Here is a 26,109-nt window from a genome sequence, read left to right on the forward strand (position 1 = left end):
AGCCCCAGCCCAGAGGCAGGTGGGCGAGGCCGAGCTATGTATTTTTGACGGGGGCTGAATGAAGACAAGACAAGCTTGCGGGGGAGTCATTTATTTGTCTTTTACATGAAAACAAAATCGAGGGAGGGAGACCGAGGGAGGCGGCCAGCAGCTTAGGTTTTTCTGACGTCGGAATGGGCGGCTGCTTCGCGGCAGGCACGGTGCGCCCACGGCAACGTGGTGACAGCGACGGGACAGGAACTGGCTTATTGAAGCACCGTTTCTACTAAATCTTACCCCAAGGCTAAGCGGGCTCAAGGCTACACTGGAGAGCAACACTGGAATACTGAAGGGCGCAGAGTCGACATGCAGCAAGCAGCGTGGGCCGGGCCAACCGGGAGCTCAGGGTCAGTTCACGAAGAGCGAGCGGGTGAACTCCACGTAGTCGAAAGCGGTGGGGAGCTCGCGGCCCTTGCCGTCCACGTAGGGCTTCATGTGGGACACGCAGTAGTCGGCTTGTTCCCGAGTCAGGTTCTGGGGGAAGATGGCGCCGTCAGCCCGCCGCGCCCGAGCAGGGAGGCCGGGCAGACCGTCGAGGCCGCTCGGGCCCAGCCTGTCGGTGGCTCGAGACTTGGCCCAGAGCGTTTCATGGTAGCCAGGCCCAAAACCCCCGCTCGGGCAGGGCAGGGCTCCAAAGTGGGGCCTGAGCACCGCCCTCCCGGGGCCCGGCCCGCCCGCACCTGGTACAGCTCCTCCTTGGTCACGTAGGGCTTCCCCTCGGAGCTCAGGGCCCGGAAGGCGCTCTCGATTTCCTCGCTGGACTTGACGTTCTCCGTCTCGCGGCTGATCATAAACGCCATGTATTCCTGCAGGGAGACGTGGCCATCCCTGGGGAGAAGCGGGTGCCATGAGGGGCAGGCGGGGCAGCTGGAGGCGGAGGTGCCCCCACGGCTGCCCGACGCTCACCTGTTGGGGTCCACAGTGTCCAGGATCGCCTCGAACTCCGGGTCGGGCTCCCCTTCTTCCACCATGGGCAGGTCATAGCCCAGGGAGCGCAGGCAGGACTTGAACTCCTGGTGGTTCAGGCGGCCGGACTTGTCCTTGTCAAAGTGTCTGCGGCACAAAGCCAAGGGCAGCTCAGCACCCAGGCCCGGGGCTGCTGCCTCCCCAGCTGGGGAGGGCGCGGGGATACTTACTTGAACATCATGCTGAACTCTTTGAGGGCCTCCTCGGTCACCCCCGTTGTGTTCCTGCAAGGAAGGACGGAATCAGGACTGCCTTCCGCCCCACGCAGCACGGGACACGTTCTGTTCCCCCCCAGCTGCTGGAGCCGGGTGGCCTGTGGCTTGGACCGCCCCCCGCGCTGCCGCCTGGGCCCACCTGGCCTGGATCTGCTGCTCCAGGTTGTGCTGCATGCGCATGCCCAGCTGGTCGAGCTGGTCCCACTGCTGGGCCAGGCCCACGGTGCTGTGCTCCGTGTACTTGTTGTCCAGGATGAGCGCCTCCTCCATGGCGGCCCCCAGGTCCTCAATCTTCTTGAGCTGACTTCTCATGGCGCGAATCTCCTGGTGCTTGCGCTGCAGGGAGGAGGCAGAAAGGCATGGGGCGCGGCTCCGGCCTGGTCACCAGGCCCACGGGCCTGCTTAACAGCCCTGTCGCCCTGGCTCCGCCAGCCTGGCCCGCGGCCTCGTAGGGCTGGGAGCGGGAAGGCCTCCGTGACCAGTCACCGCAGCAGCAGGGGCTGACCTGCAGGACACCGTGGCGAGGACAAAAGGCCCCACCCCCGCCCCCCCATCAGAGACAAAGACTGAAACAGGGTCCTGATTAAGCCAATAAAAGGGAGACCCGGCCAGCCCCTCTGTTGCACCTCCAACCGAGCAGGTACTCACTTTGGTGGCTTCCAGCTGGGATTCCAGGGTCCCGGACTCCTCCACCATGCAGGACCTAGACACAGATGTGCAGTGAGGAGCGCGGCCTGAGGGCGGCACGTCCCGAGCTCCAAATGCCGCGCTACCGGGTAAACCAGTGCCTGGAGGCCTCACGTTCCTTATAGAAGGAAGTAGGACCCACCAGCTCCCTTCTAAGTGGCCACAGGAGCCAGGGAGGGCAGGGACGCTGCAGCTCATGGTGGCACAGCCCCGCCTGCTCCCTGGCCTGGACCCTCTGTCGTGTGACGCCTCAGGCCCAGCGGGTGTGACACAGTGCCTGGCCAAGCCCGGGCGGGGGTGGGGGCCTCGGGAACAGAGAGGCCGTTTTGCTTGCCACCTTGTGTGTGGGGGGGGAGGCCTCGGGGAGGGGAGGCAGAGAGGTGCCAGGCAGCCCTGAAAATCCCTGGGGTCTCCAGCAGATTCCTGCAGGGGGGGAAGCCACATTCTAGGGTGACAGCGGTGGGGGGAGAGGCACCCCTCTGGGTGTGCTGAGAGCATGGCCAGATCGGGGTTTTGAACGTGGCTGTCATTTAGCCTGGAGGTGGCGGTGGCTGTGCCTGAGCCCCGGATGCAGCTGCGGAGCTAGAGACAGTCAGTGCCGGAGCCTCCTTCCAGGGCCCGCCCCTGCAGGGCAGAGGGCTCCGGGGAGCCCCCACCTCCTGACGCAGCACAGTGCGAGGTCACAGAAGGGCACCAGTGAACGAAGACAACAAACGAGTTGGGGTTACGTGAACGACAAGTCACACTGCGTGTGTCCACGGTGGGGTTTCAGCCCAGCCTCCCGGGAACCCCCGTTTGCCCCAACCTTCCCTCTGACAGCCAGCGAGCCAGGATTAGCTAGGCCGGCTCCCCGAGTTCAAAGTGCTCTAGCAAGGCAAGGCACTGGGCTTCCTCCTACCCCCGCAGATCAGACTCACAGTCACGCCACGTCCCCCAGGGAAAGCACACCCCCGGGACTTGGGGGCGGGAGGCTGGGTGCAGGTGCAGTGGGAGGGGGACAGACCCCTCTTCCCAAGCGGCCGAGGGTGGTGGGTTAGTCAGAAAGCGGAGCCGCCTGGGGAAGTCAAGAGTGCATCGGTAAACCACAGTGAGGTAAGAGAGAAATAAGGAGAAGAACCTTCCAGACAGATCATCCCCAACTTCATATTGATAGACACGAATGACCCGACGATACGCTATGCTAGTCAAAGAAAAGAAACCAAATGAATACACCAGAGGAGGGGCGCGAGCACACGAGACAGACACGCCACAGGCCCAGGCTGGTGGTGCGCAGGCGGGGACCGGTGGAGGTGGTACCCATGGCCAGCCTGCCGGGACAGGCAGCCTGGCACCAGCGCACGCTGGACAGGGCTGGGGAGGAGGCACGCGGACAGGAGCTGGCACCTCCCGGAGACGAGACCCAGACCAGCTGGCGCAGGAGGGGCGCGGGCGCCAGGGTGGCTCAGAGCTCAAGTTAGAAGCTGCGGTCCCTGGACCCACTCCGCTCCCCTCTGCGAGCGTGGCTGGGCCGGGTGACCTTATTCTCCCATCGCCACCTTTAAGTACCCGATTTTCCTGTCTGCAGAGGCTCAGGAGAGCTAGCCTGAGCCGCTGCGGCCCACTGACCCGGCCCTCAGTGGGCCTGGGAGAGGACAAGATGACGACCTGGGCAGAGGCCCAGGCCTGGGGGTGCAGGAATGGACAGTCCTGCTCCTCTGGGGGCTCCTCCCGAGCCCTGTCTGCATCACTTGGAAGCCCTGGCACCTCTGCTTTCTATGAGGGCAAAGGGTACTGCCTCCCCCCTCCGGGAGAGTCCCCGTACACTGGCTTCCTGCTTCATGCCTTTGATCTCCTAGGGGCTACGCATGGTCTGGAGGGGACACTGGGAAAGCAGAGGCAGGAGTCTGGTAGCATCCAGGCACCGAGCAAGCACGGGGATCCTGAGGCTTTGGCCTCCGGCATGATCACACCCCTGACCTGAGGGCACCCCTGGGGCGGGAACAAAGGAGGGAAGTGGCTTCCCTCTCCCCCCTCCCCCCGCTGACCGCAGGCTGTTCAGGGGGGAGTTGGGGGAGCAGCGGCCCTGGGCAGGAAGGCCCATCCTGGGATCCTCTGCAAGCCAGACCACAGGGGGGCCGGGGGCGGAGGAACAAGCACACAAGACACCACCACACCACGGGCCCAGAGAAATAAGACAATATTAACCCATCGAGGAGATACGTTCTGTGGTGATGGCGTCCAGGCCGCCGGTAGTCCAGGTGGAGTTGGGGGGGGCGGTGGTGGCAGCAGCAGCAGTGGGAGGCGGGGACAGAGACAAAGAACAAAAAAAGAACAAAACCAAGAACGTCAGCAACCACGCTGCAGTCGCCTGCGCCATTTGCTCCAGATCCTGCCTACTCTGGGCCGTGCCCAGTCCCACCGAGCCCAGGACCCGGCCCCTGGGCCTTGGGCCAAGTCCCCATACAGCCCTCTGCCCACTCCAGCCAGCGCAGGCCCCACCCCGGAGCTACGGAGCCAGGGGGCAGGGCGGGCGGCACCTGGTCTCCTGGATCCACTGGTGGAAGGCGTTGGCGTGCTGGGCGAACTCCTGGCGCAGCTTGTCATTCTCCTCCTGCCGCCGCTGCTCCTTCTGCAGCTCTAGCTCCCGCTCCTAGCGGCCAAGGAGGCAGAGCCGTTTACCCTCGGCCCACCTCCGGGGTAGGCGCAGAGTGGACGTGGCGCCACCCTCTGGAACTGACCCGCTGGCCTTAGAGTTTGGGAGGAGCAGGAATGGCTGGCACAGGGGGAAGGGACTGGCGGGCCGAGCAGTGGGTGGCACCCAAGGCCTGTGCCCCCCGCATCCCTGTCCCAGTGGGAAGAGCCCCGCCCCAGCGGGACGGGCACCTTGATGATCTTCTGCAGGTTCCTCCAGGTCTCCTCCAGCGCCTCCATGGTGAACCAGGTGTAGGGGTTGGAGGCCACGCGAAAGCTCTTGATCTGGCGGTCCAGCTCGGCCAGCTGGTTGAAGTCAGCCTGGGCTGAGCTGAGGGAGGAGCGGAAGGCGTCGTGGGCCTCACGCAGGGCTTTGATCTCCTCCAGGGAGTTGCAGCGCACCGGGTCTGTCAGGTCCTCCTCTGCGTTTTCAAACCAGCTGTTGAAGGCTGAAGCCTTCTTGGCGAAGGTGAGGAAGAGGTCCTCCACCTGCAACCAAGGAGGCTAAGCTGGGACAGCTGCGAGGGCTGGGCAGGAGGGCAGCCCAGGGGTGTCGAGTGGGAAGGGCAGGGCAGTGCCCCAGGGCTCAGGGTGAGGAGGGCTGGTTCCCTTCCCTGCCGCCTTCTTCCCACTTCTGTGAGTCCTTTCTGCCCTCTCCTTGTGCTGGGGGCATCCTCTGTGGCTGCAGCCGCCTCCAGGCCCTGTCTGACCTCCGTGCTGAGATGCAGCAGAATGCCGCCCACAGAAGTTGGGCCTGCCCGCCCTGCACGCTGGGCCAGCTGAGCTCTGTGGGGGCCACCCTACCTTACGGAAATGACTCTGAGCTTCCAGCAGCTTCTTTTTCCGGGTGGCTGAGTTGGCTAGAAGCTGGCTCCATCTTTTCATGAGGGAGGCATGCCGAGCCTCGATGGCCTTGGACTGAATGTGCTTGGCGGCCAGCAGCTGATCTTTGAGGGCGGTGATGTTGGCAATGCCCTCCTGCTGGAAGGCCTGCAGGCCGGCATCAAAGGTTTCCTGGAACAAGGAGAAGCCGGTCTGCAACCTGAACTCTTTCTGGGTATCTCAGTTCAGATGGTACCAGCATCTGCCCAGCCAAACTGTCGCCAACCGCTCCACAGCATCTCCTCAGACAGCTGGCCGCTGCCTGTCCACCGCCTTCCACCTCAGTGGCCCCCGTACTCTAGGCAGACTGAGGCACTGGGGTCCCCCACCACCTCTGCCTAGAACAAGCGCCCCACTCAGTCCACCTGTCGTGATCTGACCTAGCTCAGATTCTGTCGCCTCCTAGAAGACCTGTCCCATCCCCCTGGCCTGCTGGAAACTGGCCAGGTCCGTCTTGGGCGACGCCACATCATGTGCTGTGTGCTCAGCACTCTCAGATCAGCACAGGGGCCTGGTCTGGAGGCCACAGGGCCCAATGGGGAGTGGTCTTGGTCTCGGTCTCAGATGCAGTCCACAGCCACCCGCCGGGAAGAGGCATTTGAGAAATGTCAGCCACCAGCGAAGTGGCCCCCACTGACCTGCTTGGTAAGGAGAGTCTGGACAGACGACAAATCCCGGCCGTAATCGTCCGTCTTCAAGCTATTCTCCTTTTCACCTAGAAAGCCAAGTGTGGAGATGGAGCGCACTCTCGGTGCAGCGAGGTGAATTAACAGGAAAGCAGAGGATCACAGTCCCGTCACATTTAAACCCCAATATTCCTAACAATAGTCGTGAGCCCACATCTGCTGGCTCCTCCCTGGACCCCAGGCCCCACCCTCTGCCTCGCCGTGAAGAGGTCCTTCCTGCCCGTCCCAGATGTGGTTCAGTTGCTACTTATGGGACAGCAACCACCCAGGTCACAGGGGTCCCGAAGCCTAATTCCTCATGGCAGGGGGCTGCAGCGACCTGGCCATGTAACTACAGCCCACTCTGCTCGGGTGTCACCTGCTGCTTGCAGCTGCGCAGGCCTCAGCTTACGGACTCCTGCGGCAGAGCCGAATGCCGAGGAAGGAGACCTGCTGGCTCCTCCTGGCCTGGGGCTAGGGCCCGGGGCCTCGCCCGTCACTGCTCACCGATCCAGGACTCCACAACGTCAGCCTTCCAGTTGAACTGAAGGAAGGCCGAGTTCTCGTCAAGCTTCGCCTTCCTCTGGGCCGCAGCCTTCTCCAAGTCTGACACTTTGCCGTTCAAGCCCTTCATCTTGGAGGAGATGCTCTCCTCGTGGTGATTGTTCTGGCCGGGAGAATCACATTCTGGTCAGTGGCTAGTTCCTCATCCGTAGGTCCCTGCTGGGAGGCTCTTCCCTGGAGGGACCACTGCCTCCTGCCCACAGCCAGGGGGAGCACAGCCACCCGGCTTTTCCACGTGCACCAGCGTGAGAGGCTGCAGATGAGCGCCTTTCACCTGAATACTGGCCACTCCCCTGCCAGGACTTGATTCTAAGGAAATAATGAGGACTGTGCTGAAAAGCTAAGGTGCAACAATGTAGCTGTTAGTTATGATTTTTGATAGCAAAAAATCAGAAAAAGCTTAAAACACAGGCAGGCCACTACCCACCCCAAAAATGTCTACTTTCAAGTTCTTGATGGTGCGAAAGCAGCAACTAGTCAGTAGAACTCTACTATGAATTTTGAGGTTTTCCTGGACATGAGGGGGCTCCTCGTGGTGCTAGGCAACAGCAAGAACCTGCAGCTCCGACAGCCCTGCCAGCACGAAGGGAGCAGCGCCCAGCGGGCCCGTGTCCACAGCCTTTCAGCCCACGCTGCTCTCATTGGGGAGCAACTTCACGAGAGACGAGAAAGCTCTGCGGTTCTGATCTCTGGTCAGGGGGCCGCATGGGTGATTTTTATGATTTGCTTGTACTTTCTACTCTCTCTAGAAGGAGCTTTGTCATTTGAAGTGTCTCAGCTGAAACGAGAGACGCACACTCTGGGCGGGCTCGTGTCACAGAAGGCCCGACAGGGAGGTGTTTCTGTTTAACTCAGGCAGGAAGAATAGCTCTGCAGAGTAACTCTCTTAGCTGGCCCCAAACAAGGGAAACAGCCAAGTGGTCGGGAACCTTTCCCTTCCCCGGGGAACACAGTGATGGAAGGGCAGCAGGCGCCCTGGTGGAGATGGGCGGGGACACGCCCCCACGGCCGGCTCACCACCTTTTTTTTTTTTTAAAAAAAGATTTATTTATTTATTTATTTATTTATGCACGCACTGGGTACAGTCAGAAGTGTGGGAGGGTGAGAGAATTCACCAGAGCCAGAGCAGGGAGCAGAGCAGGCAGAAGGACCGAAGTACACTGCTGAGGGGAGCAGCGGGTGGCAGGAGAGGTCTATGCACCATGTGGGACCCTCGCCCGGTGGCCGGGGATCAAACCGGCGCCGCAGAGGCTGCGGGCAGCTTCACAGCCCAGCGCTCAACCGCTGTGCCACCAGGGGAGGCCCCGGCTCACCTTCTTAATGAGGTCTTGTCCATTAGCGCAGACGTCGCTCACCCGGTCCTTGTGCACAGTGAAGTCTGTCTCAAAAGCTTCGTGTTTCTTCAGCAAGCCCTGGAGTGAAAGCAAGGCCTGCACTGAGCACCCAGCAGGGGCCAGCCCCAGGATGGAGGGCGGTAGTCTCGGTGGGGATGGAGACGAGACAGGGACAGAAATACCCCTGCAGTGAGACCAGGATGCAGCCAGAGGAACTGGCCATCAGGGCAGGCCCTTCTGAGGGCCCAGCTCTTGCAAATCAGTACAGTGCCCTCTGTTCCTCGAGAAGGCCACAGAGAACACAAAGCAAGTTTCAGATAAACACCAACAAAACCTCACATCCTGAGGTCTGGCTTGAACACATTTCTAAAGGACGGTGAAGCCTCTTTTCCTCAGCTGTTTTAGTACTGAGTCTGCCTCAATCCTGCAGAGGACAGAAGTCACTCTCTCCACAGACAGGCTCCCTGTGGCCTTGCGGAGCATGATTGTGGGGCCTCCCTGACTCTCAGGACAGACTCTGCCGCCTCAGCCTTCACCAGCATCTGGCCGTGAGAGGCAGCTGCCCCAATCACCTGGGGAGTCCAACCCTCCACCTAGTGACCCCTTGCTCCCTGTGATCACTTTGGCCACAGAAGGCAAGGAGTAGGGTGTTAGGGGGCCACCTGAGCCCAAGTGATGAGACACCTGGCAGCGCTGGCCTTGCTGACGGCTGCCTAGGGAAGGCAACCGAGCCTGCGTGGAGATGAGGCCTCCCAGAGGGGCTGAGGGGGCCCAGCCAACAGCGGGCGGGTGATCCCATGGAGCACCTCAGCCTGAATGAGGCTGTGCCAGGGACGCAAGGACAGCAGCAGAGGGATGCCCTCAACTCCCAGTCATGGGAAAGAAGCTGCTGTTCTGGGGGCTGTTACATGGGGAGCACATGATGGGTTGAAGGCATCCCCTAAATGGTAGATGGCATCGGGAAGGGAGGAAGGGGTCTCTGCAGATGCAGTCAAGCTCATCCTGAACTGAGCCTGCTCTAGTATGACCGTGTCCTTACAAGAGGAGGGAACTCTGGACACACACCCAGCAGAAAAAGGCACAGGAAGCCAGGAGCCGGGGAAGCAGCGGTGACAGGAGAGGCATGGCTGAGGTGGGGGGCTGGGGGTACTGCCACAGCTGCGAGAGGCAGGGGCGGCCTCTCCCCTAGAAGTTTCAGAGGGCAAGGCCCTGTCTATACCTTTATCCCAGACTTCTAGCCTCCAGACTGTAAGACCATGAACTTCTACTGCTCAAGACGCCATCAGTGGTACCTGGGGACGGCAGCCGTTGGGAACGGAGTCCTTGCAGCGGTATGGGGGTGACGCTAACGACACCCTGACTGAGGATGGGCTCCTAACGCTGAGCAGAGAACCAGGCCAGTTCTGCCCACAGCTGTCTCTAGCATGAGGTCCTGAGGGCAGTGACTAGCAGTGGTCCTGGCTGCGGACTCTGCGGGCCCCAGGGAGCCCAGCCCTGAATGGACAGGCAGGAGTGGGGATAGTGGGCGCTGCTAAGGGGGAAGCAGCGGCACCCCAGGTGCTCTGACCTGGATAGCAGCGAGAGTGTCCCCATAGTCTTCACTGGCCACCAGGGTCATCTTCTCATTGATCCAGGCCTCCTCCTCCTCCACATTGGCTACAAACTGCTGATATTCCAAGGACTCTTCCAGCCGCTGACCCCTAGTGACAAGAGACAAGGAAACTCAGCCATGACTCCTCAAGCTGGCTCCCGAGAGGTAATGTATACTTGTAAGTGCTCCTGAGAGCGTGGGAGTGAGCGGCACAGTCAAGCCTCCTGCGATACAAAGCAGACAGTGTTGGTCAAACATGAAATTCTGGAACCGTCTGTGACCCAGATTCACACCAGGGCCCAGTCAACACAGGCCGTGAGAGGCCCGCGTGGGCCCCTGGATACCAAGATGAGCCGAGGCGCAGCAGAGGGTGACCTGGGGAGCAGGCGTGGCTGCCGTCCCCCCAGCAGGACGTGTGCCCTGCACCGGCGGCTCACCGGGCTGCTGCCAGCTGCTTCAGCTCCTTCCAGTGCTCCACGAACTGTGCCAGGCGCTGCTGGATCTCCTCCTTCCCGATGGTGTTGTCGTCCGACAGCTTCTTCCCGGTGTCCAGGACGCCCTACCGGCCGAGAGGTTTGAGATGAACAGCTGCTGCCTAATTCCATGAAAGGCCGCAACATCACACTCAGACCTTCTCCTTCCTGGTTCGGGACGAGGGGTCACCACACTGTGGCAATGTGGCAGCAAGAGCAACGGAGCTCTCTGTGTCCTGTGGGCCCCCCGCCGCTCCCGGCACGGGCTTGCTCACCTGAATGGCCGGCTCGTGTGCAGCCAGTTCTGCCTCCAACCGTTTGTGCTTCTTCCTCAGGTTCTGAACGCCGGTTAGGTCTCGACCGTAGTCCTCGGAGCTCACCAGCAGCTTCTTCTCCCTGGATGATGCGGGCAGGTGGGCAGTCAGTCTTGGCACCACCATGGTTTTAGCAGAGGTTTGGCCAAACCTGAGACCCTGCGATGTTCATCACCCACACCCACTGACCCCCAAGACAACGCGTGCCAGTCTGCGGAAAATCAGAGGCTGCTTCCCGATCAGCCGTGCCTGCCGCGTGCCTGGGAGCACATTCTGCTCTGTCCGCACAGGGGCTGGGGTGCTGCGGCGCTAGGAGGCGCCAGTGGCTTGGCCCCACCCACCCCCTTCATCAAACACAAATCACACAGAGAATGTGAAAGTGTTGACAGTTTGTTTGTTTTTAAAGAAGTGAGAAATTAAGAGACTTTCCATGTTACATCAACCGGAAAAGGTAGACTGAAATCTTTGGTGGAAGGAGGGCTCAAAAAATTAAAAGAAACAGGGCCTCCCTGGTGGCGCAAGGGGTTAAGATGCAGCCTATGAAGCTATCAGCAGCCACTACAGCAGGAGTTCGATCCCCGGCCATGGGGCTGACCCACATGGCGCAGCAGACCTCTCCTGTTTCCCCGCTACTCCCCTCAGCAGTATATTTCAGTCAATCTGCCTGTCCTGCTCCCCACTATGTCTCTGGTGAATCCTCTTACCCCCAGCTTCTCTGGCCTGCACCCCAGTTCTTGTATGCATAAATAAAATCTTAAAAAAAAAAAGTCAACCAAACAACTCTCCCAAGAACTGCTTTTCCTTGGGTGCTCAGGCTGACTTTTTCAGAGAGGAGCTCGCTCCAGTGGTGGAAGGACAGGGTCCACACCAGTCCCGGTGGCCAACATGCATCACACGCCTGCCTGGAGCCCAATACTGAACATCGCCACTGGGAGGGCCCAATGAGTATCCCAGAGCGGGAACCCTGGGCTTTTCCCAGCATCGCCACCACAGCCCAGGAGCTACGGAGGCCAGGGACGCTGGAACTCCTGATCGACCCTCCACCCTGGGGGCCTCAACTCCCACCATTAAAAGCTCGAGCCTGAGGTCCAGGCACACATACTTGATCCAGGACTCCTCGTCATCCATGTCCCGGAAGAACTGGTGCAGGCGATGGGACTCATTCAGCCTGGCTCGGCGGGCGGCTGCCATGCTCTTGATCTTCTGGAAGCGACTGTTGATGGTGTCTCTCTTGTCCTTCACTTGGGAGGTGTCGAAGGCACTGCTGGTCATCAGGCTGTCAGCTTGGCTGTTAAGGTCCTTCAGTCGGTCCTGGGGCAGGGACATGATGGGAGAGGTCAGAAGTCCAGGTGTCCCGAGTTTCCACTGGAAAACAAGGACTCGGAATTCCTCACTGACTAGCGGTTTGAGATTTATCTGTGCGGGGCACTGATATTTGCCAAATGTGTGTGTATGTGGATCCCTGGGGTTCTAAAAAGCAAAACTACTTTTGTGACAAGACATCAGCCTCCTGGCTGTGTGGAGTGGCGGCACTCAGGCAGTGGGAGGCCAGGCCAAGAGCAGAAGTCTGGCTCTTCACGGCCAAGTGCTCACAGTGAGAGGCTCGTGTGCTTAAGGCAGGCCACGAAAGTGCAGCAAAGTCACTGACTGTGCCAAGCTTCCACCATGGAGCAGAGGCCACTTCAGCCCCATCTGGTGAAGCGGGAGAAGTTGCTGTCTCCTGAGCGCTGCGGCCGTTGCATCACGGGCCACCGTTTCTCCTTGGAAGAACCACCAGCAGGAATGACGGTCTTTCAGAATTTATTCATTCTCAACAAGCAAGATCGGATCCCAAAGTAAACCTGTCACTTTAAGGAAATCTGAGTTTATCACTAAAGATAAAAATCCCACATTTAGTGAGGAAATTAGAATTTTGGAAAATCTGCATCCACCTCCACAAGCTGACAACTTCTGATGCATAAAGATGCTGCATTGAGACCGGGTGGGGTGTGGACAGTGGAGTCTGAGGTCATGAGGACAAGCAGGAGACCTGTGGGACACCGCAAACCAGTGTTTCCAAGTGACTGCGACATCACGTGCGGGGGGCAAGACTAACTTGGGGCCTCCCCGGTGGCGCAGCGGTTGAGCGCTGGGTTGCGAAGCTGCCCGCAGCCTCTGCAGCGCCGGTTCGATCCCCGGCTGCTCCCCGGCCACCGGAGGAGGGTCCCACATGGCGCACAGACCTCTCCTGCCGCCCGCTGCTCCCCTCAGCAGTGTACTTCGGTCCTTCTGCCTGCTCTGCTCCCCGCTCTGGCTCTGGTGGATTCTCTCACCCTCCCGCGCTTCTGACTGTACCCAGTGCTTGTATAAATAAATAAATAAATAAATAAATAAATCTTTAAAAAAAAAAAAAAAAAAAAAAAAAAAAAGACTAACTTGAAGTCCAAGACGAAGTTGTGGATTTTTAATTTTTTAAAGATTTATTTATTTATGCATACAAGAGCTGGGGTACAGGCCAGAGATGTGGAGGGTGAAAGGATTCACCAGAGACAGAGTGGGGAGCAGAACAGGCAGACTGACTGAAACACACTGCTGAGGGGAGCAGCAGGCGTGTCAGGAGAGGTCTGCTGAGCCATTTGGGCAGCCTCTGCAGTGCTGGTTCCATCCCTGGCTGCCGGGCGAGGGTCCCACATAGCGCGCAGATCTCTCCAGCCGCCCGCTGCTCCCCTCAGCAGTGTACTTCAGTCTGTCTGCTCTGCTCCCCGCTCTGGTGAATTCTCTCAACCTCCCGCGCTTCTGACTATACCCAGTGCTTATATAAATAAATAAATAAATCTTAAAAAAAAATGTTGCTAGAGGGCTTCCCCTGGTCGCACAGCAGTTGAGCGCTGGGCTGCAAAGCTGCCCGCAGCCTCTGCAGCACCAGTTCGATCCCTGGCCACCGGGCGAGGGTCCCACTTGGAGCGCAGCTCTCTCCTGCCGCCCGCTGCTCCCCTCAGCAGTGTATTTCGTCAGTCTGCCTGTTCTGTTCCCTGCTCTGGTGAATTCTCTCACCCTCCCGCGTTTCTGACTGTACCCGGTGCTTGTATAAATATATAAACAAATCTTAAAAAAAAAAAAAAAAGCTCCATGTTAATACTAGTGAATACTGCTAAAACCCATGTCACAAACTCAGGGTGGGACCTCATAACTGTTCTGAGCACAAAATGGCACAGACACTGCCGTGTCTGCAAACCTCACTTCAAGCAGCACATGCCCTTCCCCAAACATGCTCCATTGCTTCAGCCAGCACGTGCTGTGGGCCCTGCATGCTGGCTAGCTGTCCCCTACTCACCTCGTGGGCAGAGATATCTGCCTCCAGCAACTGATGTTTCTTCAGCAAGTTGTTCACAGAAGCCAGGTCTTTGCCGTAATCCTCAGAGGCCAGCAGGGCCTCCACCTGGCAGTAAACACCAAAGGGGGAGGAAACTCAGTGCTCTGGAAAGCCCAGGACCCTCTTCTGCTGTTCCCGGTCCTGGGACACAAGCGTTAGCTACTGTGATGCCCACTCAGCTGGATCCGTTGGCAGGGTCCAAGACCTCTCTCTGTCAATCAACGCACACTCAAGAGCTGATGAATTAACCACTCTGGTTAAACCAAGGTCACTGAGCCCTCACACTGTGGCACGTGGCAAAACACACAGCAATCCCACTTCACGTACTACAGCTGTGTGCAAAAACAGGCTTTCATGGAGAAACCGACAGGCCAGAGGAGAGCTCCTGCAAGGCCCCATTCTTTCCACCTCCCGCTCCCTCCAGATCCATGCAGAGAATGCACCCTGGACTCTGAGCCCTGACGTGCTGCTGTTCAGCAGCCATCCGGGCACTCAACGGGAACTGCCCAGCACACGCTCCACATCTCTTCCGACCTGCACCCCCCATGGAGCCCCACCCAAACTAACCTCTTCCCTAAATGGTCATGCCCTCTGCTGACAAGTCCCTACAGCACATGACTCACACATCTGATGAGATTTCTAGTGAGCAGGCCCAGGGGAGCCTGCCTTTCCAGAGTTCTGGCCTTGGTGACTGACTGACAGCCCCGTGAGGGGAAGGGGAAGCCGTGCAGCATCACCTCAGAGAGCCAGAAGTCGAAGTCCTTTATTCCGGTGTTAAAGTTCTGCTGCTTGTTGGCTTCCTTTAGTTTCTGGCTCTTTTCCGCTGACTTCTGAACGAGGAACTGCCACTGGTCAGCTAAGGCTGCCAGCCGGGCCTGGGGGAGGAGATGGAGCCTTTGCAGATGGCGGAGTCCCTGAAGCAGCCCGGGAGGACTCTCCGAGGACATGGGAGACACCGCTGGTGCCCTTCTCACCGGCGCTCCCCACCCATCACACCCCACAAAGTCTTCTCATGGTTTATTTTCTGTCTGCCTCAAGGATGTTACAGGAGGGCAGGAGCCAATGGGCCATACCTTGACCGCGTCCTCACTGCCTGCACAGGCCCCGCGCTCAATGAGGGAGTTGCCCATGTCAATGACCCCACGGATCCGGTCAGCGTTGGCGTGCAGCTCTGCTTCGAAGGCTTGGTGCTTCTGGTGCTTGCTCTAAAAACATCCAAAAAACCACATTTCAAAGCCAGGACCTGCTAAATTGTATTTCTCAGGGAGAAGGGAATTCTCAGGAGGAAGGGAATGGAAGTAAACGTCAAGAACCGGGGGGCAAGTGTCGACACTTTTGAAAGGTCATCCAAGAATTTTTTGAAATATTGCAGGGGTCAGTTTTGGGGAGTTCAGCAGGAGGCTGTGCCAGGGGAAGGGAAATATGCCAGCTCAGGAGTAGGAAAACTGAGTAAATTCTTAACCCAGCTTCAGGGAGCAACGCCCCGAAGATGTACTTTCTAATAACTTGCAGATGATGGTGATGGTTTGGAATCTACTTGTACACCAGTTTCCACCCACAGCTTTCTTGTTAGTGAACAAAAGTGCTGCTGCAAACCACAGTGTGGCCATCTCAGCATCTGAGGCAGCATCAACATGAAGCCCGTGCATGAAGGCCAGGCTGTCCGTCCACACGGGGCACACCACGGCTTCTGCTGCCACCTCGCTTTTGCTGGTGTGGTGTCTGTCATTAACCCAACTCCAGGATGTGGTCCTTCTCAAACCTGACTATGGGAGGAATCAGTTTTTGCTAGGTAAAGAGAGGGCTGGGAAAACGATGGGGTCCTGACGCCAAGACCTGGTATGGTTTAAGGACTCCACAAACAGGACAGATGCGAGGACATAGCAGTGGCACAACTCTAGGTGAGAAATGCGGGGCCTCAGGGGAGGGAGTTATTTGGGGAAAAGAACTGAAAGAAAAGAAGCGGTACAGTTGAGGGAGGATTCTGCATCAAATGTTTCATTTCAGGGGCAGCAACCGCCAAGGAGGGAGCCCGCTGGGGCTGCCCAGGCACCTGTGCCATGTGTGCATGGCCTGCCCACGTCAGGAGGCCAAGGCCTCAGGTGCCCAGCTGTCCTGACAAAACAAGGAACCTCTTCGGTTCCTTGTAAGTGGAACTTCTTCATCCATGTAAGTGATTTCTGAGCTACATCTGGAAAGTCCCTTTCACTCACCCCTGGGTAACGCCTGACTTTTACCTTAGTTCCCAACCGCCTGCCGTTAGAATTGGATGCAACACCCTGCCTCCCTGAGTGCTGTCCCTTCCCAGGGACCAGTACTTGGGCTGCAAACTGGGTGTGGAACAAAGCCCTCGCCCTCGGCCACTGAGGACCACAGCCCACGCAGGACTGAGCCCAAGTTACATGGAAAAAGTGGAGACAAGCACCTTTTGAAAGAAAGCAGTCAACTACTGCCCCCCAAATCAAACATTGTACAGAACTTGCCAAAGTGATAAACTGGGAGAGGAGGGAACAAGGGCAGCAGGCTAATTACGCGAGAGCAAGCCATAGCCCACGGGACACGGGAATGGACGTGATGGGTGATCAGAAATGAAAGGATGAAGACACCAGCAACAAGACTCCATACAGAAGGACACAAATACTGCAGCTCATTAAACTAAAACTCTTTAAAAAAATAAAAAAACTTACCAGCAGCTTGGAAAGCTACAAAAATAGATTAAAATAAGAGTTCAGTATACAGCCGTGAACACACACGCCAGCCATAAACACTACTCTGCTGTCACACTTCCCCGGAAGCTCAGCGCTGGGTTGCCACAGATCTGTGGCAGCGTGGTGTCAAGACACACAAGGAAAGCCACTCTGAGCTTGCTGAGGCTTCCGTAGGCTTGTCCCCGGCTCAGCATAGTGAAACATTTCTCACTGGATTCCCCATGGACAGGCGGAAACTGTCTCACAGCACATTTGCCTGGTAAGGCAGCTTTGCCAATAAAGCTCCTCAAGGGTGCAGGCTGTGTCCGGAGGCCGGCGGCCCAGCGCACCTGGATGTTGGTGGGGTCCTTGTACGACTCGTCGCTGGCTGTCTGCAGCTTCTCGCTGATCCAGGCCTCAATCTCGTCCACATCCCGGCTGAACTGTTGGAGGGTCTGAGATTCTCCTAGCTTGGACCTCTTCTCGATCATCTGAGCTTTCAGACGCCGCCACCTGAGAAAGAGAAACCGACACAGAATGTGGCTGTGTAGGCAGGACACGCGCGCCATCGCACGCGGGCAACTCACCTGTCCAAGACCTCGCTGCGCCGGCTGGCGATGTCGCCTTTGGCATAGTGGCCTGCGGCGATGAGCTGGTCTGCGAAGGACTGCAGCGCGGCAATCTTCTCCTCCTGCCGGCAGACAAAACGTGAAGTTAAGGTGTGGAGGTGGCGCCGCCCCACCTGGACGGCCAGTGTTGAGGATGGTTACTGGGTGACTGAGAACTACGGTGACAGGATCAGAATACATCGACACTTTAGAAGGCGAGCGTAAAAAGCCAGAGGAAAGTTTGATTTCAATCATTACTTGAGTAGAGTTTAACTTCAGAAGATTCCTGGCCACTCAGGGGAAAGGCAGAGGCCAGGACACCAGTAGACGTTACATAAAAATCAGGCTTACGAGGAAAAGATTGTCAAATCCTCAACAAGATGGTGTGAAGATCAAAGTCTCACGACTTGCTGAGTTGGCCATGCACACGTGTTCCCTAACATGCCCACACATCTGTTTCCTTCCCTTTGTGTCCCCCGTGGCCTGCCATTGAAGCCTCAGGACACCAGCGTTTATATGCAAAGTCAAGCAGGTTCCCTGCGTGCACGCCTTGTCCTAAACTACAGGGTGCTTCCTGGAGATATAACGCACCTGTCACTTCTGTGGCCTCAACACCAAGAGTTTTAATTGAAGGAAATTGCCAAGCTCGACAGCGTAGATAATCACGTCACCAACCAGGCAGGAAATGAGAAAAACCAACGAGGAATGATAGAAATTTGAAAAAAATCCAGATTCAGACTGAAAGGGGCAAAGGCCTCACCTGGACATTAATGGCTTTGTCAAAGTCCTCGTGTTTTTTGATCAGGGCCTCCACACTGTCCAGCGAGTCTCCTTTGTCTTCGGTGTTCAAGAAGGCCTCCCGGGCAGCCATCCAGTTCTCAGCCTGCTCGCAGTCCCGATGGAAGAGCTGGTGGGGGAGCAGCAGGTGAGAGGATGGCGCTTGGGCAACGAACCCCAGCAGCCGAGCAGGAGCCATGCCTGCGCACACGCACCTGCAACTCGAGGCACTGGTCCAGCATCATCCTGCGCTGAACCCAGGCCTTCTCCAGATCGGCACGCTCCTGATCTAGAATATCTAGTTTCTCCTTGATCTCTGGGCTGGCGTAGTGCCCATGAGCCAGCAGCTGCTGCCCAAACTGCTCAAATGCCTGGAAAGTGCCAGCCCTGGCATCAATTTCTGTCCGGTGTTCCTGCCAAGAGGAGAGAAGGAATTAGGCAGCTGGCAATGGTCGCCCACTTCAGTGGACCACAACTCACAACAAAGGCAGTGGGGCCGGAGGAGGTTGCCCTGCCCAGAAAAGTCACTGCGTTTCTGCTCTCAGCAGACAGGGCCACCCACCTGGTGTCGCTCCAGCAAAGCCTCAGCTCCGGTGACATCCTTGGCAAGCTCGTCTGAAGACACCAACCCTCGTATGCCATTGATCCAAGACATGAGGTCCCTAGAAACCAGACCCACAGAGGAACGGCTAATATGTTATCTGGCAGGCAAGCCTTCTGCCTAGGAAGGAGAGAACCGCTATTTCTTGCCTCGGAAGGTCACAAGTTAACCTACTGAACAGGGCTAGAGCTCTGAGCAAAAAGGTTTCAGAGCCTCTTGTTCATCTTATTGAGGAAAACTAAAAATTCCTCAAGAAAAACAGTCTTGGGTCACCCTGGTGGCGTAGCGGGTTGAGCGCAGTGCTGTGAAGCTGTCCACAGCCTCTGCAGCACGGGTTCGATTCCTAGCCGCTCAGGGAGATACCCACATGGCGTGGCAGACCTCTCCTGTCTCGCCTGCTGCTCCCCTCAGCAGTGTTTTTGGTCCGTCTGCCTGTTCTGCTCCACACTCTGTTTCTGGTGAATTCTCTCACCCTCCCGCGCCTCTAGCCTGTACCCCAGTTCTTGTATAAATAAATAAATCTTATTAAAAAAAACAGACTTGTTACTAAGATATTCTCACCCTAAAACTGAAATAGTACAAACAGAGACCATCGCTATGGCTCACATTTTCCATAGCATCAAATGGAAACACCGTTCTCAAGGACTGTGGCTGGACAGCCCCAGGCTATGCATGCTCCGGCCAGCTGCATGCGGTGTCCACGGACAAGGGCCCCAGAATCAGCGTGTGTAGTCACACATCCTCTGCTTCTTCTACGTAACACGTGCTGACTAGGCAAACCATACGCAGAAAGCAGGCTCGATGAGGAGCAGGGTTTGTGAGTGCTTTGTGCTTGGGGGTGCACCTACAGAAGGTGCGGGACCAGTTCCTGTTGCTGGCTGGAGAGCGCTAACACTGCAAATATGCTCAGTGCCACTGAGGGGGTGGGACGCTTCGAAATGGTTATCTGTGTGTTGTGTGACCATAAACCTCACTAAAAGGAAAAAACAAAGAAGCCAAATGGGGCCGCCTCCCAGAAGTGTGTGGAAGGGAAGCACATCATCTCCCAACTCCTACCCAATCCAGGCAAAATGTTTACACACACACACTCACATACAAGCATGAGACTGTTTACACACACACACACACACACACACACACCCTTATACAGAGGCAGCACAAAACCACAAGTGCCTGTCCCAAGTGGCCTGTCAGGCAGCTCATAAGCCGGCCTGGACGGGACACAGCACAGCCCTAACAAGACGAGGCGCCACATCACAGGATTCCCACAGGACAACTGTCCTCGGCTCTTCCAAATGCGACTGTCACGAGGGGCCTCTCCAGTGGTGCAGCGGGTTGAGTGAGGCGCTGTGAAGCTGTCTGCAGCCTCTGCAGTGCGGGTTGATTCCCAGCTGGCCAGGGAGATACCCACATGGCACGGCAGACCTCTCCTGTCTCGCCTGCTGCTCCCCTCAGCAGTGCTTTTGTCTGTCTGTTGTGCTCCCCGCTGTCTCTGGTGAATTCTCTTACCCTCCCATGCCTCTGGCCTGTACCCCCGTTCTTGTATAAATAAATCTTTAAAAAAAAAAAAAAGTGACTGTCATGAGAGGAAAGATGCTAGGGGTGGTGGGACACTTCTATATTGGAGGAGGCATGACTAGCAGGCCTCATGGTACTTCTCTACTAGATCGTGGATCCAAAAATCAACACTAGCTACATATACTCAGGGCACCTGGAGACACGGCATGGCTGGGGCGCTGCTGTCCAGCCATGCGCTGCTCTGTGACACTTTGGCCAATGAGGAACTGCACTTGCCAGTGTCCCACAGGGACACCACGGAGCCGAGGAGTGCGGCGAGGATGCATGCGCTTGCACGACGGAGAGGACGCTGCCTTGCTCAGAACGTGTCCCCACCATGAAGTGACAGAAGAGCACTGGGCCAGGTTTCTCGGGGTGCTAATGGAGAGGCAGCCCCACAGGATTAGGTCCTTGTTCTGGGAGACACATGACACATGCTGAGGCTATGGGTAAGGCCCAGGTACCTGTTCCGTTCATGTGGGTCAGAAAAATAAATGCAGAGGAAGCAATGTCACAAAAAGCTGATGACAAGTGAAGGGTACAGCTCGTGCAACATCCCTGTAGCCCTCAAACTTCTCTTAATACAAAAATTTGTGAAAAGACTAAGTGACATGTCCAGGAAATGAAAAACACATCTAAGAAGAACTGTACCACCACTTGGCGGCAGGAGGGGAGGGCGTGCGCATGCGCCCCTGGAGAGGTAAGCAGAGAAGGGGAGGTTGTGGGTCTCACACGGAGCTTGATTTTCTGAGTGAAAGGCACCAGGAGATGGCCCTGCGCCCTAGAGCCCAGGGGGCACAGCTTTTACCGGAAGTCGCTGAGGAAGCGCTGCAGGTCGTGGGAGTCGCCCAGCTTGGCCTTGCGCTGGTCCGCGCGCTTCCCCAGGCTGCTCCATGCCTGGTTCAACTCCGTGCATTTTTCCTTGAGGTCTTCTGCTGACTCAGGGTGGGACTGGATCAGGCGCTGGGCCGTCTCCCCAAGGGAATTGACCTGTGGGAGGAGAGCAAGAAACAAGAGCGCTCAGCTGGGGAGCCTTTGCACGTGACTCCGCTGGGGCCATGGTGTCTTCGCACCTTGTCTCCAAGCGCCGCGAGGTCCCTCTCGAAGCCCTCGTGCTTGCGCTGCAGGGCTTGGACACTGGCAAGATCGTGGCCGTAATTATCTGTGTTCAGAGCCTGGTTCTTCTCCTCAATCCACTCTTTGGTTTCATCGGCATCTCTGCAGGTGAAACATACTCCAGGTTAATAAAGGCCGAGAACAGCTGCCGCGACGACAGGACGAGCAGGGGTTTTGCTCAGCGGACAAGAACACTGTGGGGGATACCCCAATTGCGCTAGAAGGCGAGACCTCCTCTTCCCGAGCAACGCCGCTGAGTCGGGTGCTCCTGGGGCCAGAGCACAAGTGTCAACCCGGCACAGCAGGCAGAGGTCTCAGCCAGCGTATCTGGGAAGCGTGGGTGGGAACCCCCTCCAGCCCACACTGCCCCTCACCTGTGGAACCTCTGCACCTCATGGGCGCTGCCCAACACCTGGCTCCGCTCCTCGGCCAGCTGCTGCAGGGACCGCCAGCGCTCGTTCAGCTCCTGCAAGGCGACAGTGCAGGTGAGCTCTTCTGTAAGCCCTCTGCCAGCACACCAGGCTCCAGGAAGGGCCAAGGCCCAGAGCTCTGGAGGCCACACCTGAAAGGCTGCGTGCATAGGTAATTTCCTGTTTCCCGCCTTCCTAGTGGACACAATGAATGCACAACTCCAGCAAACGTCCAGAAAGTCAGACCTTCACCAAAATTCTACCAACACCTGACCCGGAAGCACTTCTGAGGCAGCTGGAGAGACGCAGCTGATTTATCTGACTCCACACCAAGCCCACTAGCCCTTCAGCATGGGTTTTGTAGTAAGTGCCGAGTGGATACATCCCAGGATCTCTGCTCTCCCAGCACTGAGCACATGGGCGCCAGAGAGGGAGCTGAGCCCCTGCTATGAGGAGGCGACAAAGGCATGGACCATGGATCACCTTCCGGAGCAGATGCCCCCTGCAAGCCAGGGGAAGACCAGCTCTGTCACCAAATGGAAAGACCCCACCAGGAGAGGTGGCCAAGCCAGCTGCTGCCATGAAGACAGCTGCTCTGACCTGGGACCCAGGAGGTGACAAGTGCACAGCTGATGTACTGATTAGGACAGAGCTCCGCTGAAGACAGAAAGAAGCCAGGGAAGAAAGCCAGGGTATGGGCCAGTGTTTCTTACCTTGATGGAATTAAAGGTGGCCACGGTGTGAACCATCAGGCGAGCAGACTATGGAGGGGAGGAAAGCAGAAGAGCAAGAATAATCAAGTGTCTGCCAATTATGGCACAGAAATTTGAAATTCAAGCACCATTAATTAGGCCCCAATTGTCAACCAAAATTACCTTAAAGGGATACTGTCAAAATTCTAAGCAGGAACATTAGTAAACTACTAGAAAATCATGGAAAAACCCAAGTGCGCAATCAGACCCAGCTCAATGGTTATTTTTGGAGAGTGAGTGGGGAGAACCACAACTGAGACCACTGCTTAGACAGGAAAACAGCCAAAGACAAAGGAGCAGGTCTTTTTCTCCCCTACACCACAGAGCAGTCCAGAAGACACACTCAGTTTAACAGATGCTGGTGGCTGACACTGATATTAACAGTGAAATACACCTATCATTTCACCTCTAGGTGTGGTTACTGGTGCTTTTGAACAGTGTCCCCTTGAACTAAGGGCAACAGCCTTACCAGATGGAAGAACAAACCAGCGAAATGAGCTTTCTCGTAATATAGCTGCTGCTTTTAAAAATAAACTTCTTTTGGATCTCAGAGCCTAGCTGGTTTTATCTGAAAGACCCTGGGACACAGGACAGCATGTGACCTGCACGCACGCACATGGCCCCAGCACTATCACCAGTGTGGGCATGCACAGGGTTCAAGGGCAGACCCAGCCACCAGCCACTTCCAGACGGGGGTGTCTGTGTTTAAAAATCCATCTGATGTATGTTTCTGAAAGAATACTTAAATGACCAGAAGTCAGAGGTAATGCTGTTGCCTATTCATGTCACCAATGATTAAATTTTGCTTTGTGAGAAAATTTAAAATTGAGAAAAGGGGAAAAGTGGAATCAACTGGAAAAGTCACACCCCCTTCCCCAGCCAAATTTAGAGTCTATTCCATGAGCAGACCACCCCGAGGGGAGACGCAGGTAGGGAGGTGAACAGCAGGACAGAAGTAACAGGCCCTTCAGCTTAGGTCAGACAAGAGGGCTGAGGGTGAGAACAGCCATCCTGGAGGCTGGAGGGTTTCTAGATTTTCACACCCTCCTTTCTCAGGAAGGTGGACTCTCAGAAGGGAGCAACCTGCCTATAACCAGGAGGAAAGATGCTAGGGTCATGCTTTACGCAACCAGTTCCAGGGTCAGAGCTATCCAACTCCAGGCAAGAAGCCTGTGCCCCGTAAGCCATTCCTCTTCTTCCTTGTAAGTCTCTCCTCACAATCTGCTTTATTCTGTGAAGCCTTTCTTAGGTCACAGGAAAAAGAGCTAGATAGCTGATGAAAGGTGAGTCTGCCTTCCTTTTAATTCTGTCAGCTTTCCCATCAAGGGCCAAGAACTTTTTGAAGGCGCTTCCACTGGGGGGGCCAGCCCTGACTACACGGTGCCGCCTTAGCCAAGTGTCCTCCGGCAGCAGCACGAGTGATGATGCATCTGCCCCAGCATGCACTGAGGTCTGAGGGGAACACTGCTTCTGTGTATGAAGCATCACATTTTAAGAGATAACAGCTTCATAAAATGTCCGGAAGAAACCAGCCCCAGCAGGTCTAGAGACCACCACAGGCTCAACACAAGTCTGAACTCTCAGAAACAGGCTCACCAGGGAAGGACACTAAGTGTTTAATTTGTGGAAGCCTCTGGAAACACGACCTAGGGGCATCTTACCTTCCACGGAGAGGCACTCTTAGTATCCGCTTCGTCCTGTCACAGAAAGAGGAGTTCAGGCAAGTGAGGACACAGTGCTGACCATCTGCCTTTCCTTCTAACTGTGAGGCAGTGAGAAATGCCTGCAGGGCTTCCCCCAGACTCTAGCAGTCTGGCTGGGACAAACACCAGCTGCCCAGAGAAGTGAGGAGAGCAGAGGACAGGACCAGGCTAATTTTTTTATGCAGAAGAACAGAGAGAATGAGGAAATTTAATTTAAAAATGATCAACCTGTGTTACATTCATGGACTTGGAAAGGGGTAATTTAAACCTAATGGATAATTGGGCCTCCCTGGTGGCGCAGCGGTTGAGCGCTGGGTTGCAAAGCTGCCCGCAGCCTCTGCAGCGCCAGTTCAATCCCTGGCTGCTCCCCAGCCACCAGAGGAGGGTCCCACTTGGCGCGCAGACCTCTCCTGCCGCCCGCTGCTCTCCTCAGCAGTGTACTGCGGTCCTTCTGCCTGCTCTGCTCCCCGCTCTGGTGAATTCTCTCACCCTCCCACACTTCTGACTGTACCCAGTGCTTGTATAAATAATAAATCTTTAAAAAATAATAAAATAAACCTAATGGATAATTGCAGAAAAAGTGTAAAGAGACCAAAGAAAAGAACTTTTTTGGTCTTTTGGAGAACAGCAAATAGAACCAATTTCTAATTCTTTTCCACACAAAACACCTGTGAGGCTCTGCAACAGAAACCCTTAACAGGCACTGGACTGCACATGCTTCCCCAGAGCTACTCCCCATGGAGCAGCGGGCACTCACCCTGGGTATCGCGCCGTACACCTCCTGCAAGAGAGGAAGACCGGGGGGTTATAGGAGATACACACACCTCTCAGCAGTGCCCACTGAGTCCAGCCTAAAGGCACAGGTGAGAATCACAGAAAGAGGGACAGCCCCATGGGGTTGAAGAGCTTCCCGAAAGTCTACTGGAGACCAATGCTCATGGGTAAAGCTTTTCATTTACGTGAGCAACACATGAGTTTACCGCCAGCGATGGCCTTTTCATGATGTTTCATGGGCTCAAGGGTGTGGAAGTAAGGGCGCTGGCCCACGGAAGCTGAACACAATGGTTTAAGTCACAAAGGATGCGACATTCCCTGGTGACAATTCTGCACTACGGACCAGGGCTTGTTGGGCTGTGAAGGATGCAGGAAGGAACCAGGTTACGTCCCTGTGGCCCAGAGGCTGGTCCAAGAGCAGACACCCACCTGCTGCTGCACAGCCTGCACTTCCTCCGCCATCAGCCCTTCTGACTCCAGATCTTCTGCCACCTTATTAATGTCCTTCAGCCGTGACTCGTTGGCCTTCAGATCCTTTAAAGCAAAAAACACAGTAACTGAGACCACAGGAGCAAGGCAAAAGCAAAGGGGCACAGGGCTCATGAATGACAGCTAGAAACGCTGACTTTCTGTGTGGTAAGTATCCAAGAAGCTGGCTTCCTAGTCCCCCGACAGTGACTGTGTGGTACGTATCCCAGAGGCTGGCTTCCTAGTCCCCCGACAGTGACCCGAGACCGGCAGTCTTGACTGTCACTATCAAGAAGTGAGAAAATATGAGGTGACCACAGTTTGAGTGTCTCAAACTTATTTGGTTATTGTAATTAACAAACCATGATGCTAACTGCATGGATTGTTAAAGAAACCTTTCTTTAGGGAGGGAACACACTGTTTTTAGAAAATGTGTTACTTTAATGCCCAGCCACTATGGGAGAAACATTCCCCCCCAGCCCTTTTCAATTGGTAATAAAAATACTTTTAAACTGGAAAATGGACAAACAAAACGTGGTATATGCAAACTGAGTATTATTCGGCCACAAAAAGGGAGCACTGACACCTCTACCCAGCGGGCCCTGGAAACACTGCTCAGTGGACACGATAGGTCATGAGATGCTGCATCCAGAATGCATGAATAGAGACGAGCAGCATGCAGCGGTGGCCAGGGCATGGGAACGGAGGGGTGGCGAGGGTTTGTGATGGCTGTGTGGTTCTCCTTTGAAGTGTAACATTTTGGTGCTAGGTAGAGGTGATGGCTCAACAACACAGAATGTACACGATGCTTCTGAATTGTACACTTTACTCCTTCCATCTTTTCATATTTTTAGATTTAGAAAAGTTCTTAGCATGAGAGAAAATGATGTGTTTCCCTGACACG

The 26,109-nt window shown here is 56.1% G+C and overlaps 1 protein-coding gene across 5 annotated transcripts in view; it reads right to left on the reverse strand.

Annotated features, from left to right (window-relative positions):
• Positions 1-84: 84 nt before the first annotated feature.
• The window catches only part of SPTAN1 (spectrin alpha, non-erythrocytic 1), a gene marked incomplete at its 5' end in the record, with an annotated part of 55,103 nt that continues 29,078 nt past the window's right edge, over positions 85-26,109 (reverse strand). For 2 of the 5 annotated variants that reach the window (XM_084236759.1, XM_084236762.1), the window contains 33 exons: positions 85-513; positions 720-867; positions 946-1,092; positions 1,176-1,229; positions 1,360-1,556; positions 1,869-1,923; positions 4,092-4,109; positions 4,424-4,536; positions 4,770-5,066; positions 5,382-5,591; positions 6,098-6,174; positions 6,632-6,791; positions 8,002-8,100; positions 9,590-9,722; positions 10,051-10,172; positions 10,362-10,482; positions 11,503-11,711; positions 13,714-13,818; positions 14,490-14,627; positions 14,826-14,957; positions 16,440-16,454; positions 16,790-16,952; positions 17,027-17,130; positions 17,808-17,954; positions 18,040-18,237; positions 18,387-18,486; positions 20,791-20,972; positions 21,056-21,200; positions 21,473-21,564; positions 22,222-22,269; positions 23,922-23,957; positions 24,721-24,744; positions 25,167-25,271. In XM_084236759.1, coding sequence (XP_084092885.1) covers positions 388-513; positions 720-867; positions 946-1,092; positions 1,176-1,229; positions 1,360-1,556; positions 1,869-1,923; positions 4,092-4,109; positions 4,424-4,536; positions 4,770-5,066; positions 5,382-5,591; positions 6,098-6,174; positions 6,632-6,791; positions 8,002-8,100; positions 9,590-9,722; positions 10,051-10,172; positions 10,362-10,482; positions 11,503-11,711; positions 13,714-13,818; positions 14,490-14,627; positions 14,826-14,957; positions 16,440-16,454; positions 16,790-16,952; positions 17,027-17,130; positions 17,808-17,954; positions 18,040-18,237; positions 18,387-18,486; positions 20,791-20,972; positions 21,056-21,200; positions 21,473-21,564; positions 22,222-22,269; positions 23,922-23,957; positions 24,721-24,744; positions 25,167-25,271 — 4,020 coding nt within the window. In that variant the 3' untranslated portion in view covers positions 85-387. Of the gene's footprint in view, positions 514-719; positions 868-945; positions 1,093-1,175; positions 1,230-1,359; positions 1,557-1,868; positions 1,924-3,024; positions 3,088-4,091; positions 4,110-4,423; positions 4,537-4,769; positions 5,067-5,381; positions 5,592-6,097; positions 6,175-6,631; positions 6,792-8,001; positions 8,101-9,589; positions 9,723-10,050; positions 10,173-10,361; positions 10,483-11,502; positions 11,712-13,713; positions 13,819-14,489; positions 14,628-14,825; positions 14,958-16,439; positions 16,455-16,789; positions 16,953-17,026; positions 17,131-17,807; positions 17,955-18,039; positions 18,238-18,386; positions 18,487-20,790; positions 20,973-21,055; positions 21,201-21,472; positions 21,565-22,221; positions 22,270-23,921; positions 23,958-24,720; positions 24,745-25,166; positions 25,272-26,109 lie in introns of all 5 variants that reach the window. The other 3 variants (XM_084236758.1, XM_084236761.1, XM_084236760.1) reach the window with 3 other exon arrangements.

Source organism: Talpa europaea (assembly GCF_964194135.1).
Source record: "Talpa europaea genome assembly, chromosome: 7".
Lineage (NCBI taxonomy): Eukaryota > Metazoa > Chordata > Mammalia > Eulipotyphla > Talpidae > Talpa > Talpa europaea.